The 16,686-nt window shown below is 38.4% G+C and overlaps 1 protein-coding gene across 1 annotated transcript; it reads right to left on the reverse strand.

The window, feature by feature from the left end:
• Nucleotides 1-7,141: 7,141 nt before the first annotated feature.
• LOC140816131 (uncharacterized) lies at nucleotides 7,142-16,672 on the reverse strand. The gene is made up of 4 exons (XM_073175200.1): nucleotides 16,526-16,672; nucleotides 16,392-16,457; nucleotides 15,748-16,312; nucleotides 7,142-7,200 (listed from the first exon to the last, which is right to left on the reverse strand). Exons 3-4 carry the CDS (start codon nucleotides 16,298-16,300, stop codon nucleotides 7,142-7,144), a joined length of 612 nt encoding a protein of 203 aa, XP_073031301.1. The 5' UTR covers nucleotides 16,301-16,312; nucleotides 16,392-16,457; nucleotides 16,526-16,672.
• Between the last annotated feature and the right edge of the window lie 14 nt (nucleotides 16,673-16,686).

Here is a 16,686-nt window from a genome sequence, read left to right on the forward strand (position 1 = left end):
GTCGTTGGGCGCAATTGTCTCGTTTTTGGATTCAATTACAAAGTTTTGTCAAGAAAATAATTTGCATATTTTTCATGTTAGATTTAAGTCGTAGCGAGCCTGGGAACGATCCAATCCATATGGTAAAATAATACAGGATATTTCATTATGACATTTAATTATATTACGTGCATAGAAAATATTCATTTTTTAGATTTATGCGATATTGCTTGTGGCCATTTCACTATCATGGTAGCATTGTATTATCCGGTTGCCAGTTACCGGTCAGTTCAGTTCAGTTTCACCCAGTATACTGTGGCATTAGTCTGATCAGACAAACATTACTAAACCCGGTCGCCAGTTACAGGTCAGTTCAGTTCAGTGCAGGGGCCACTTGCGTAGACCAAAATCTCAACAGAAAATTATTACATGCTATTTCAGTACAGGGCTCCAAGGAGCAAACATTTTCACTATGATTTTCAGTTCAGTTATGTACGTATTATAATTGCTCATGACAAGTTATTTTCACATTATGCCTCATGACATGATATTTTTATCCCATGCAAATTTTACTATATTATTTACTCGTTATTTACGATATATGCATGCTGAGTCTTTAGGCTCACTAGACTTGATTGTCGTAGGTACTGATGATGTCGGGGCCGAGGGCGGGGACCAGTGAGCTAGCTTGGGTTGGCAGTAATGGCACCCGAGGACCTCATTTACAGCACTTGCCATTTTTTTATGCTCAAACATTGTATCAGTTGTTGGATACTTTAACTTGTTATTTTGGCGAGTAATAATTTCTTCCGCTGCTATTTTGAACATTTAAACTTGATTTATCAGTTGATTTTGTGAATGAGGAAATTTTGATTATTTTAAAAAGAAAATTTTTAATTTTCCGCAAATTTTAAAACACGAATTTTCGGGCTATTATAGCTGGTATTAGAGCAATGGTTCTGTAAAAAGGTTGTACTACTACTGACCACGAGAAGCTCATGAAGTCACGTCTTTGATCTGTAAGTTTTACATTTACGCATTTTATTTAAAGCATGAATTATTTAACAGCATGTTTTCCTGAAATGTTTTACGCACAGATTTATTTTATTGTTCAGTATTTAAATTTAAATAAATCATGGAATTATATGTTAGTTACGTATGGGTTATGTATTGAACAGTATGCCCCCTAGACGCATCCTCGAGCGCACTAGAAATGAGGAGCCTCGCCAAGAGGACAGGGAGGAACATAGGCAGGAGAGAGACCTACCACCTCCACCACCCCCTCCACCTGACATGAATGCCCAGATGCTAGCTGGGATGACTCAGTTATTTGCACAGTTTGCGGGGAACCATGCTGTGGCGGCCAGGCAGACAGGGCCCGAGACTGTCTATGAGAGATTCATGAAGATGCGTCCTAAGGAGTTTTTAGGGACGTCTGATCCCATGGTTGCCGAGGGCTGGATCAAGTCCCTCGAGGTTATCTTCGAGTTCATGGAGCTTGGAGATGCAGACAGAGTCCGATGTGCCACATATTTATTCGGAGGAGATGCTCGCTTATGGTGGGAAGGAGCATCAGTAGCCCTGAACTTGGCTACACTGAGCTGGACACGCTTCACGGAGGTATTCTACTCCAAATATTTCACTTAGGAGGTGCACACCAGGTTGACCACTGAGTTCATGAGCCTGAGACAGGGAGATCTGACTGTTACGGACTTCATCCGTAAATTTGAGAGTGGTTGTCATTTTGTGCCCCTGATTGCGAATGATGCTAAAGCCAAGTTGATGCATTTTTCTGGTGGGTCTATGGTCGATATTGCGCCGCGATAGGGTGTCTGACCCTGCTTCTTACGAGGTCGCTGTTTCCAAAGCTCTAGCTGCAGAGCAAGATCAGCGTGATATTGAGAGAGACCGCCAGGGAAAGCGCCCAGTCCAGGTACCACACCGCCCTTCTCCTCAGCAGCATCAGCAGCAGAACAAGAGGCCTTTTCATGGGCCGCCTAGAAACAGAGGTCAGCAGCAGCAGCAGGGACGCCCAGCCCCGAGGACTCTTGAGCCCCCAGTTTGCCCTAAGTGCTCACGCCGCCATCCTGGAGCATGCATGTTTGGCTCAGGGAAGTGTTACAATTGTGGCAGTCCAGACCACATGTCGCTGCAGTGCCCTCAGAGGAATCTGCCTACCCAAGGCAGAGTGTGGGATTTGGACGTTAATCATACTCTTAATCATCATTAGGACAATTTAATCAATTAAAATAAACAAGGTCTAATTTTTTTTTTTTAAATGCAGAACGTAATGGAAATAATACTAATATACATATCAGTTTATAAAAAGGTATAAGTCCTGTACGACATGCATTCACTACAGATTAAGGTTCAACAACTATCTATCAAGTGTTCAAATCATATCGACAGCAACGTCAAGTCTGTGGTCTCCACTCTAATCCTGATCTCTCGTCATCTTCTCGACCCTGATCCTGTCCCACCTGTTGTCATGCACACATCAATTTGTCATATGAGTTTGCATTTATCTCGTAGTAGTGTCTACTAAAAAAATTACGCTCGAATTCTCGAATTATGTATATGAATTGATACAATGTATGCTGAAATTCATATAAAATATGCTGAAATATAGTGTGTTTGTACCAAAAATAGTGGCGTAAAAGACGATTGTTGGGTGGACTCGAATCGCTGTAAAGAAATAAATTCCCAACTCTCACCCATCAATTTGCCATATGAGTCTGCATTTATCTCGTAGTAGTGTCTACTCAAAAAAGTACGCTCGAATTCTCTAATTATGTAATCGAATTGATACAATGTATGCTGAAATTCATATAAAGTATGTTGAAATATAGTGTTTTTGTACCAAAAATAGTGCCGTAAAAGACGATTGTTGGGTGGACTTGAATCGTTGTAAAGAAATAAATTCCCAACTCTCACCCATCAATTTGCCATATGAGTTTGCATTTATCTCGTAGTAGTGTCCACTCAAAAAAAGTATGCTCGAATTCTCGAATTATGTAATCGAATTGATACAATGTATGCTGAAATTCATATAAAATATACTGAAATATAGTGTTTTTGTACAAAAAATAGTGCCGTAAAAGACGATTGTTGGGTGGACTTGAATCGTTGTAAAGAAATAAATTCCCAACTCTCACCCATCAATTTGCCATATGAGTTTGCATTTATCTCGTAGTAGTGTCCACTCAAAAAAAGTATGCTCGAATTCTCGAATTATGTAACCGAATTGATACAATGTATGCTGAAATTCATATAAAATATGCTGAAATATAGTGTTTTTGTACCAAAAAAAATGGCGTAAAAGACGATTGTTGGGTGGAATTGAATCATTTTGTAAAGAGATACATTCCCAACTCACAGCCATCAATTTGTCATGGCAGTTTGCATTTATCTCATCCTACTATCATTCGGGAAGTATGCTCGAAATCACCATATATGTACTCAAATTAATACCATGTATGCTGAAATTCATACCAAATAGGTTGTAATTTACTATTTTTGTTCCAGAAATGGTGATGCAAAAACGATTGTTGAGTGGACGAGATTCATTGTAAGGAAATAGATTCCTAACTCACGGCCAACCATTTGTCATGGCATTTTGCATTTATCTTATCCTACTGTCATTCAGGACGTATGCTCGAATTAACCATATATGTACTCAAATTAATACAATGAAGGCTGAAATTCATACTAAATATGCTGAAATTTACTATTTTTGTACCATAAATGGCAGTCTGCATTTATAATGCTGTGCAGAAACGGGAATCGTGGTTTTAAACAACAAGCCACTGTTGGAACTTGGCAAAATAACTTCAATGTAACTACAACTTCAATATTTAATTAAACATTCCTTCTTCAATGTAAAGTTACAAAATAACAAGATATATTATCTACTCAAAACATCAACAAGCTATAGATACAAAATCAGAAGATAATATTATCTACTCAAAATACCAACGCAGCGATACGTGCTCATTTATCTTTACCGAACAATCCATTATCGTCAGATAGAATGGTTGCAGCAATACGTGCTCTGAAACTGTTGATTGTACATACCTTTTCATAGTTCCAAGCTTCATCGTCATCACGAGCATAACACTCCGCCCACAAACATGTGTAAATACCACAATTCAAATCAGCACCTTGTTGTCGATAGAAAACGTGGTTCACCTTTTTATCCATTCTGTAATTGAACAATATCCTCATATACCCAACTAAGAAAGTAGCCTAACAATAACAACAAACAATCAGTTAATATGAACAAAATGCTCGTAATTAAATAACCATTTAAATATCAACTTACATAAGATCTTGCTGTTCCAAGTGACATGGATGTGTATATCGAGTTTCTAAATTCAAACTCTCTTTTGTATAGAAGTAAGAACCAGTGATATTTAATGTTAATTGGGAAAAACAAATATCTACAACGATCCTTCAAATTTCATTCTAATTGTTCTAATTTTCCTTTCGAATCATTTGTCAAATTTGATAAAAAAATTATGATAGCCATCATCATTCAACTTCCGTTTTCTGTTCAATTTCTGGAACGCACCCAATATGTAAGGACCGTGTATCGTATTATCGTACATCCTGTGTTGATTATCGATAATTTATGAAATTGTCATGTGATTATGTATTTGATGTATATCGTGACAATGAATTAAGAAATGAGTATTGAATATGAATTGACGTTGTAAGAGCTCGAGTGGAGAGGCCGGACGCCAATTTAGTACAAACATAAATATTTGTACAGAACATGTGGCGCCCGGGCGGTAGAAAATGACCGCCCGAGCGCCAAGGTATGTAAAGTTGGTGTTCGGGCAGAACACTTCGCGCCCGAGCGCGATATAAGTGGCATTTGGACAGAACATGCCGCGCCCGAGCGGTAATTTGTGACCGCCCGAGCGAGGTACATATTTGAGTCGGGGGAAGAACTTCTCGCGCTCGGGCGCGAGAATTCTACCGCCCGAGCGCGAGAGGCGGTGGGATAAGGATAAATTCTTCTTTTCTTTCCCTCCGTCAGTTAATTACAGAGACTTCGAGAGACACGAAGGAATTTGAAATTCATTCTTCCAAATCGACTTCGAAACGCTGTCTAAACGCGAAACAAATTATATATTTGTGATCGTTGCGTTAAGGGCTTCTGACTGAGGTAATTTTCTTCTAGTTCCAGCAGCTTGAAATATCAAAGTGCTGGAATAGCATGTATTTGAAGAAGAATTTCTGATCTGTAGTAGAATAACCGACAATAAACTCGTATTCGAAGTCGGAATTGAATTATGATATGATTATGATTTGATATGAATTTTTGAAGTTTCAAATGATATTTGAAACTCATATTAATGATTTTGGAGTATGTTATTGATGTAGATAAAGTATTATATTGGTATCTTCAAGCTACATCCACTGGAAGGAAGAATTGAGGTATGTTGCGACCGGGTAACATACGACAGGTATCTGTATTATATGATATATGTTGGATTGATTGGATTGAGAATGTGTGTCTATATGCCTATTTGTTGATTTATGTGGCATACATGACATTGAGATTGAGATATCGATGTATAAAATAAATGTTTTGTTAACACACATCATTTTATGCATACATCGATACATGACATGCACGTTGAGCTATGATCTTTGGATACTTTGATATGATTGGATTGGATTCCGGGGTTTGTGAACACAATTGCTATGTTGGTATTATATGACCCGTGAAAACATAGACATTTGTGGCCCCATATGATTGGATATAAGATGTGGGATTTGATGGCGCTTTGCCGACGCTATCATACGTGTATTCCCATATTGGATGGTGTGCCAGCTCGAGCATTGATTTGATAGCGATTCATTTGATTCTGACATGTGCTCAGTGGATGGGCATTCGACCTGATACCTCCACGACATACATGCATTGCATACCATATATCATTGTTTAGATATCTGTGGTATATATGATTGGTTGTTCCATACGGAGCTTTGCTCACCCCCAAGGAGGGCTGTTGTCGTCTTTGTGTGTGGACAATGGCAGGTACTCCAGGTTATCAGGAGGCCAGAGAGGGTACTTCTGGAGGGAGTCACTGTTGAGATGAGGTTTTATGTCTTGTTCCCAGTATATATGTATCTATATACCGGGGCATGTCCCGAGGATATAAGTTGTTTGTATGTGATTGGTTTTGATTACGTGTGGGCGTGTTTATGACGTGAGATTAAATACTATTTTTAGTATTCAAATGAAATGATTCGAGCTCACTGTAAAGAAATTTTAAACTCGTTTTTCGCTGTGATTAATTAACCCTAATCAGATTGCATTGTAATAACGATTAGGAGCTAAGGGCCCCACTCAAAGTGGTATCAGAGCCTAGCTGGGAATGCTCTATTGAGTCTTGTGTACACTTGAATAGGCACAAATGAATTGTGAGTATGTGTTTGACTTATTTGTATTACTTGCTCTTATGTGAGTTGATTTGAGTATGTATATGATGAGATTGATGCTATGAGATGATGATATTATGAATTGATATGAAATTGTGATATTCATCTTTTGATTTGTAGATGGATCACACAAATGAAACTGCGAGTAGCAATACTGAGAGGATTGCTGGGCAATTTGAAGGATTGTCCATGGATGTTGTGATGGCTCGATTCCAGGATCTGAAACCACCGAGGTTCTTTGGCACTGAGAGTGCTGAAAGAGCTGAGGCCTGGCTGAAGGATATCGAGCACTTGTTTAATATTGTTGAGTATTCCAAGGCGCGGAGACTGAAACTTGCTTTATATCAGCTGAAAGACCGAGCTAAATCTTGGTGGGAAGCCGCTGAGATTGGATTGAAAGAGGCCAGGATTGAACTCACTTGGGATGTCTTCAAGGCCCAGTTTTTGGAGCAGTATTCCCCTCCTTCCTATTATACTGCTCAGGAGAATGAATTCAATAATCTGCAGCACGGAACGATGTCTGTTGCAGAGTATGCTTCGAAGTTTTCTACTCTGTTGAAGTATGCACCTCACGTGGCTGGGAATGCGAGGGCAAAATATAACAGGTTTGTGAATGGATTGCATCCTGCTATATATAATTTTATCATTTATGGTTTGCCTACCAGCTACGCAGAGGCAGTTGAATGAGCCAAGGCAGCCGAGACTGGACTTAGGAGAGGAGGTCCACAGTATATTCCTCCACCTTAAGTGTCAGCTCAGCAGCCTGCCCTGCGTCCCAGAAGTAGGAAAGATTATTTTGTCCGAGAAAGTTGTGCATAATTGTGTATTGATATATGAGGATAATGTGGTATTTCTGAATTTGATTGTCCTCCCAATGCACGACATTGATTGTATTATTGGCATGGATATCTTGACGACAAATCGAGCTACTGTGGATTGTTGTCATGGAGTAGTTCGATATCGACCGATTGATGGATCCAAGTGGAGTTTTTATGGAAAGGGTTCCCAAGCCAAAATTCCATTGGTATCTTCCTTGGAAATGTCTCGACTTTTGGCTAGCGGAGATGAGGGTTATCTTATCTACGCTATTGATGTCTCTAAGAAAGAGCCTTTTTTATCGGAGATTCCTATTACGAAAGAATTCCCAGATGTATTTCCCGATGAGATTCCTGATTTTCCTCCTCATCGAGAAGTTGAGTTTAGTATTGATCTTGTGCCGGGGACTGCACCTATTTCGAAAGCTCCCTATCGCATGGCACCACTGGAATTGAAGGAATTGAAAGAACAATTACAAGATCTTCTCGATAAGGGATATATTCGACCGAGTGTATCACCTTGGGGAGCTCCAGTTTTATTTGTTCGGAAGAAAGATGGTACTATGAGAATGTGTATAGATTATAGGCAGTTGAATCGGGCTACTGTGAAAAACAAGTATCCACTTCCTCGTATTGATGACTTATTTGATCAGCTTCAGGGTACTTCTGTATACTCGAAGATTGATCTTCGTTCTGGGTATCATCAAGTACGTGTTCGAGATGAAGAGGTGCCCAAAACTTCTTTTCGTACGAGGTATGGCCACTATGAATTCTTGGTTATGCCTTTGATCTTACGAATGCTCTTGCTATTTTTATGGATTTAATGAATCGTGTCTTCCGATATTATCTTGACCGATTCGTTATTATATTTATCGATGATATTCTTGTTTATTCGAAATCGAAAAAGGAGCATGCTGAACATTTGAGACTGGTACTTCAAAATCTTCGTACTAGTGACTTATATGCTAAATTGTCCAAATTTGAATTCTGGATGGACAAGGTGGTATTTTTGGGCCACTTCATTTCAAGACATGGCATATCTGTTGATCCTGCGAAGGTCGAAGCTGTATTGAATTGGCCGAGACCTACGAATGTTCCTGAGATCCGTAGCTTCATGGGTTTAGCGGGATATTATCGTCGTTTTATTGAAGGGTTTTCAAAAATAGCTAAACCGATTACTCAACTGACACAGAAGAATCAGTGATTCATTTGGTCAGATGAATGTGAAGCTAGTTTTCTTGAATTGAAGACGAAATTGACCACAGCACCTGTGCTAACTATTCCTTCAGGTACCAGAGGATTTGTGGTGTGTACAGATGCGTCTGGTAAAGGTTTGGGCTGTGTTCTGATGCAACACGGCAAGGTGGTTGCTTATGCGTCTCGTCAATTGAAATATCATGAAACACGTTATCCTGCTCATGATCTCGAATTGGCTGCCATTTTGTTTGCTTTGAAGATTTGGCGCCATTATTTGTACGGAGAAAAGTTTGTTATCTATTCGGACCATAAGAGTCTGAAATATCTCTTTTCTCAATTTGATTTGAATATGAGGCAACGCAAGTGGATGGATCTCCAGAAGGATTTTGATTGTGAGATTCAATATCACCCTGGATCGGTGAATGTTACTGCGGATGCCCTGAGCCATAAAGTTCATGATTCTGTGTTAGCTTCTGTCAATGTCGCCAAGGTACATGAGGATATATGTACTTCTGGTTGGAATTTTCACTCGAATTGGAATTCTGTCACTATCTCAGCATTGCAAAATGAGCCGAATTTGATATCTAAAATACGAAAGGCCCAACGAAGCGATGCTCAGATCCAAAAGTCGAAAGAACTTGTATCTGCTGGACATCAGTCTGGATTCCTGATTTTTTCTGATGGTTCTTTACGACTTAATGGACGGTTGGTAGTTCCTGATGATTCTGATTTGAAATCTGCCCTTCTTCGAGAAGCACATTGTAGCAAATACAGTATTCACCCTGGAGGTCGGAAGATGTATTTGACATTGAGACCTCAATTCTGGTGGAAACGTATGAAGAAGGACATTGCTGAGTTTATTTCGAAATGTCTTGTCTGCCAGCAAGTGAAAGCCGAGAGAATGAAACCTGGAGGATTGCTCCATAGTCTTGAAATCCCGAATTGGAATTGAGAACATATTGCTATGGATTTTGTGACTCATTTACCTCGTTCGCCCAAGGGCTGTGATGCTATTTGGGTGATTATTGATCGGCTTTCGAAATCTGCACATTTTATTCCGTATGAGCGGACTTATCCTTATAAGAGAATGACCCGTTTATACATTAAGAATGTTGTGAGGCTGCACGGTGTGCCAGTCTCGATTGTATTTGATCGTGATCCCAGATTTGCTTCTAAATTCTGGGGTAGTTTTCAAGAAGCGATGGGTACGCGTTTGGCTATGAGTACTGCTTATCATCCTCAAACTGATGACCAGACTGAGCGTACGATTCAAACTTTAGAGGATATGTTGCATGCGATTGTGATGGACTTCAGAATGGGATGGCAAGATGCCTTACCATTGATTGAATTTTCTTATAATAATAGCTTTCAGACGAATATCGGTATGGCACCGTTTGAAGCTCTATATGGGACACGATGTAGATCACCGTTATTCTGGGATGAGATTGGTGAAAGGCAATTGACTGGACCTGAAATGATACAGGAAATGAACGATAAGGTTCAATTGATTCGGCAGCGGATGAAAGCTGCTCAGGATCGTCAAACGAGTTATGCGAACAAACGAAGACGACCCTTGGAATTCCAGAAAGGTGACAAAGTTTTTTTGAAAATATCTCCCTTTAGAGGCACTGTTCGATTTGGCATGCGAGGGAAGTTATCTCCTCGTTATGTTGGTCCATATGAGATTCTGGATCGAGTCGGTGATCTTGCGTATCGATTGGCATTACCACCAGCTCTATCTGCCATTCACGATGTATTTCATGTTTCTATGCTGAGGAAATATGAACCAGATCCATCACATGTGCTGGCACCTGATGAAGTTGAACTGGATCCTTCTCTTTCCTATGTTGAACAACCTGTTCGCATTATGGATCGAAAGGAGAAGATATTGAGAAACAAATCGATTCCCCTAGTACGAGTGCAATGGACACGACATGGTGTTGAAGAATCAACGTGGGAATTGGAGAGTAAGATGCGAGATTCGTATCCGCATTTGTTTGATTCTACGACATCTATTCCATTGTATTCGATGTATTCTGATCCTTATTCTGATTTTAGTTTTGATATGTACTATAAATGGTGACATATGTATATGTACCAATGTTATGTATATAAGATGTTTGAGATTTCGAGGACGAAATCTTTTTAAGTGAGGGAGAAATGTAAGGACCGTGTATCGTATTATCGTAAATCCTGTGTTGATTATCGATAATTTATGAAATTTTCATGTGATTATGTATTTGATGTATATCGTGACAATGAATTGAGAAATGAGTATTGAATATGAATTGACGTTGTAAGAGCTTTGAGTGGAGAGGCCGGACGCCAATTTAGTACAAACATAAATATTTGTACAGAACATGTGGCGCCCGGGCGGTAGAAAATGACCGCCAGAGCGCCAAGGTATGTAAAGTTGGTGTTCGGGCAGAACACTTCGCGCCCGAGCGGTAGTTTTGACCGCCCGAGCGCGATATAAGTGGCATTTGGACAGAACATGCCGCGCCCGAGCGGTAATTTGTGACCGCCCGAGCGCGGTACATATTTGAGTCGGGGGAAGAACTTCTCGTGCTCGGGCGCGAGAATTCTACCGCTCGAGCGCGAGAGGCGGTGGGATAAGGATAAATTCTTCTTTTCTTTCCCTCCGTCAGTTAATTACAGAGAATTCGAGAGACACGAAGGAATTTGAAATTCTTTCTTCCAAATCGACTTCGAAACGCTGTCTAAACGCGCAAATTATATATTTGTGATAATCGCGTTAAGGGCTTCTGACTGAGGTAATTTTCTTCTAGTTCCAGCAGCTTGAAATATCAAAGTGCTGGAATAGCATGTATTTGAAGAAGAATTTCTGATATGTAGTAGAATAACCGACAATAAACTTGTATTCGAAGTCGGAATTGAATTATGATATGATTATGATTTGATATGAATTTTTGAAGTTTCAAATGATATTTGAAACTCATATTAATGATTTTCGAGTATGTTATTGATTGGAATGAGTATGTTATTGATGTAGATAAAGTATTATATTGGTATCTTCAAGCTACATCCACTGGAACGAAGAATTGAGGTATGTTGCGACTGGGTAACATACGACATGTATCTGTATTATATGATATATGTTGGATTGATTTGATTGATTGGATTGAGAATGTGTGTCTATATGCCTATTTGTTGATTTATGTGGCATACATGACTTGAGATTGAGATATCGATGTATAAAATAAATGTTTTGTTAACACACATCATTTTATGCATACATCGATACATGACATGCACGTTGAGCTATGATCCTTGGATACCTTGATATCATTGGATTGGATTTTGGGGTTTGTGAACACAATTGCTATGTTGGTATTATATGACCCGTAAAACATAGACATTTGTGGCCCCATATGATTGGATATGAGATGTGAGATTTGATGGCGCTTTGCCGACGCTATCATACGTGTATTTCCATATTGGTCGGTGTGCCAGCTCGAGAATTGATTTGATAGCGATTCATTTGATTCTGACATGTGGTCAGTGGATGGGCATTTGACCTTATACCTCCACGACGTACATGCATTGCATACCATATATCATTGTTTAGATATCTGTGGTATATATGATTGGTTGTTCCATACGGAGCTTTGCTCACCCCCAAGGGGGCTGTTGTTGTCTTTGTGTGTGGATAGTGACAGGTACTCCAGGTTATCAGGAGGCCAGAGAGGGTACTTTTGGAGGGAGTCACTGTTGAGATGAGGTTTTATGTCTTGTTCCCAGTATATATGTATCTATATACCGGGGCATGTCCCGAGGATATGGGTTGTTTGTATGTGATTGGTTTTGATTACGTGTGGGCGTGTTTATGACGTGAGATTAAATACCATTTTTAGTATTCAAATGAAATGATTCGGGCTCACTGTAAAAAAATTTTAAACTCGTTTTCCGCTGTGATTAATTAACCCTAATCAGATTGCATTGTAATAACGATTAGTCGATAAGGGCCCCACACAATACCTCATCCTAAGCATATAAAATAACAAATCATTACATTTACATTGAATATATACAAACAAATTATTCACTCTATTTTTATGTAAGAAAATACGAACCTGGACTGTCGTATCCATGCAGAATATTTCAAAACCATTTCTTACATTATACACTCACAATTTTCATATAGTAATCGATGATATTGCCTTTCAATGCATTACCAAAAAGCAAATCACATCAATAATGCCAAATATTTTGAATCTTTCTCCTTCCCACACGCTGCCACTAAAAAAACAAGATTATGGTTAAATATAATAAAAAATAATAAATAAATATAAAAAATACTGTGAATTGTACCTTAATCTTTCCCCCGTAAGATAATTCATTATCAATGTGTTCCATGTTTCAATGCTGAGGAAGTACCTAGCTAATCCTTAATATGTTCTGAGCTACGAGCCGTTGCAGTTGGCTCCAGACCTGTATTATGAGGAAATACCTGTCCAAATCCTAGACAGACAGGAGCGGAGGCTACGAAACAAAGTGACCAAGTTGGTCAAGGTCCGGTGGCTAAATCAATCAGTGGAGGAAGCCACTTGGGAAGCAGAAGCAGATATGAGGATTCGCTACCCGGAGTTGTTCGGTAAGACTTAATTTTGAGGACGAAATTTTTTATAAGTGGGGGAGGAACTGTAGAGCCCAAATTCAGTACATGTATAACCCATGCATTTATTAATTTTTAAATATTTTATTAAAATTTAAAATGATTTAGTGATGCATGATTTTTATAAATTGCATTATTTCAATGTTTATGTGATGCACGTTAAAATGTTTTTCAAGTGTCATGTTTTAGACGATTATTCGAAGGACGATTTTGGCAATTTTAACGTGGTATTTTATTTTTGAGTTGAGGTTGGGGTATTTTAACTAATTTATTATGTTGTTAGTATTTTAACGCCTAATTTATATATCTAGTAATTTAAGAGTTGAAACTTTTAAAGTTAGCATTTTGTGTATGTGTTATTTTAATTAAGGGATTTTATTAAGAGTGTGTAGTGAATTACTATTTTATTGACTTGGAATGGAGTTAGCATTTTTAAATAGCTCGATTAATTATTTAACTAAGCAAAATTTTCCCCTAATTACTCACTTACACACATTACACACACACTTACACGTTTTTACACACACAAAAACACACACATTAAGATTTTTATTTTTGAGAGAGCAAAAACCTAGGTTTCTAAGAACCCTTGCAGCCGCCCCTTCCCTCTCCATCGTCCAGCAAACTTTCGTGTGTTTTCTTCAAAGATTTTAGCGCCACGTTCGTCCCAGATCAATCCTCGCGCCATCTCCGCTTCGGTATCGTCGTTACGGTATTTTAAATATCAACGGAACGTATATTCTGTTATTTCTGCATCGATATCGTCATATTATGTGTCGTTTTATTTTTATGCGTAAAATTGTATGTATGACGTTCTTCGTTTGAGCAGAAAATGGTTTGGATCAGATTTGAGAGAATTTTTAGATCTGAAAACTTATTTTTATTGTCTTTTCAAATTATGCGATTTTTCGGTCGTGAATCTGAGAAAACTTTGAACGGAAAAATTGTAGAACTTTTGGATACCTTCGATTTGATATAAAATTCGAACTATTTAGATAACAACTGAGTGAGTTATGATTGTTTTCGTGGTACTGCTCAAAATGCGTTTCCTGAAAATTATGTTAGTGATATGTTCTTGAAGTTATTTGTTGCAGGCTTGGTTAGGAATCGCCGAGCTTGTGCTACTGCATTTAGATATGTTATGGGATGTATTTAGGTGTTATGTCGTGGTTCGTCTGGGTCAGGATTGGCTTGGGATGTAATAGAAGTCGTAGGAAGCGAAACGATGCCGAATTACGGGTTAGTGTTGTATTGAAGTTACTTGTCGATGTTTGGGAACGTTCGGGGTATTTGTATGGGTTTGAATCAATGTAATAACATCTTAGGATGAGTCTTGAGGTGTTGGTTTATGATCTTTAGGCTTGGATTGAAAGGGTGAATGAATAAGTTAGTGAATTTTCGTGAGTTTGCAAGTCCAGTGCCTACCCGGACCCCTACACGGGGTCCGTGTCCGTTTTCCTTCAAAAATAAGAAATTCTAGTGCCTACCCGGACCCGTACACGAACTCCTACACGGGGTACGTGTACCCCCTTTTAAAAAAATGTTAATTTTTTTTTTTTATTTTTTTTAGGATTTGCTTCGGGGTTCTATATCATGGTTTAGCACCATGGTTAAAATTTTTTTATGTAAAAATATAGGATTTGTTTTGTGGCTTTATGTCATGGTTTATTATGATGATTAAACGAGGTCAAGTCCGGAGCGAACTAGAATGTCATAAGCTACTTATTCACTTTGGTGGTGAGCTCGAGTACCTACGTCTAAGACATGCAAGTTAAGTATTTAAATTCATGTTAGTATGTGCAATAGCGGCCCCAAGTGAGATCCAACGAATCCCTCAACTCCAAGTAAGTATGTTGACGTGGAAAAAAAATATTTCAAGTTTTTGAGGTATGCTAAATGTCTTGTGACCAAATTATGAATGGGTTTGGAAGTCGGTGAACGTGGCCGAGGACCTCTCCACCCCGTTAAATTATTAACGGGTTTAGATCAGGATTGGAAAGCTTAAAATTATGAACGCGGACCAATCCGCTCGTTAAATTATTAACGGGGATCTCATGTATGTGGCAGTGGATACGTCCCTGTCAGCCCAGTACTGTGGTTTAGTCTGATCAGGCGAAATATGTTATGGGTCACTTGCTTTAAAACATCCTCTACGCAAAATGATGAAGTTCATGTATGTTCAAGTATGTACAAGTAAGCAAGCATGTTAAGAAAAGTTTATGTTGATCGCACGTCTAAGTATGTATGTACGTATGTTCAAGTTTTATTATGCAAGTTCAAGATTTAAGTACGTATGTCTTATTTTAAAATTGCATGTGATTTTATTATGTACTACTCGTTACTCCCAGTTTATCCGTGTTGAGTATTTAGACTCTTTAGACTTGATCGATGCAGGTGAGGATGTTTATGAGGAGGCTGGAGGTGGGGACCAAGGAGCAGGCTTGGACTGAGCGGGAGGCTAACCCGAGGAACGTCATGTTTTACTTTTTATGCAAACATTGAATACTTTTTCAAACTTTAACTTTCAAATCTTTTGTTGCAACAACTTGTTAGACGTACAGTTTAACTCTTTAAATTAATTTTGAAGGTTCACGTTTTATTTAAGAAAATTTTGAATTTTTCCGCAAATTTTAAGTAGTAAAGTACGGTACGTTACAATTAATGTACATGATACCTCATCACTAAGTACAGTGTACTCTTTGCATTCTACAATGGCCTTTGTTTTGCGTCTTGGGGTGGAACTTGGAGGAGTGTCAAACATGTCTGGCTTTCTCTTTTTCACACGATTAGTTCTTGTAAGTACATTCTTAACAATTGAAGATATAACATTACTAACTGTGTCATTTGAGCCAGATACACAATTAACATCATTACTTTCATCTATTATCTCTCTCGAAGACTCCTCTGTGTGAACCTTATTTACTTCCACATCCACCTCAGTTAAACCAACACCGTCGCCTTTAATCACATTTTGAACGACACCAAAATCATGGAATCCATTGTATCCATCTAAATCGTTGTCAAAATCTTCAAACGAAACATTGTTATCGTCCTTTTTTCCAACATTCACCTCACAATCTACCCGACCACCAACAACATTCTTTGTCACCATTCCATCAGATTGACAACACATTTGTTTAAGCATTTGAATCTCTTTGAATTGGTCTTCAACAAGTTTTTCCAATCTCTTAATTTTGTACATTGTTTCTGCATCTTTCATTTTAGACGATATCTGAAAATTCAACACCTAAATAAATCAACACTGATTCTTAATACATCCTAAAATACATTTGATGAATATATTTGTATACCTTTATATTTTCCTCCCTCTGATCAAATAGTTCCAATTCCTCACCAAATGGAATGATGTCAAACACCTTTCAAATATTAAAAAAGAAAAATTATAAACTTTGAAATACTAAAAAATTATCTGAAAACAAAATACCTTCGTACAAGTGATTCTTTTGAGCAAAGCCTCCGCTTCTTCAACTTTTAACGAAATCTTGCTTTTACACCACTTGAACAAACAGGGATATGTATGCGGGGATCCGGATACTACTCCTAAGGAAGGAAATTTTTCATACACCCAAGCTTACATAAATAATT

The sequence above is a fragment of the Primulina eburnea genome, chromosome 16 (genome assembly GCF_022965805.1).
Source record: "Primulina eburnea isolate SZY01 chromosome 16, ASM2296580v1, whole genome shotgun sequence".
In the NCBI taxonomy this organism is placed as follows: domain Eukaryota; kingdom Viridiplantae; phylum Streptophyta; class Magnoliopsida; order Lamiales; family Gesneriaceae; genus Primulina; species Primulina eburnea.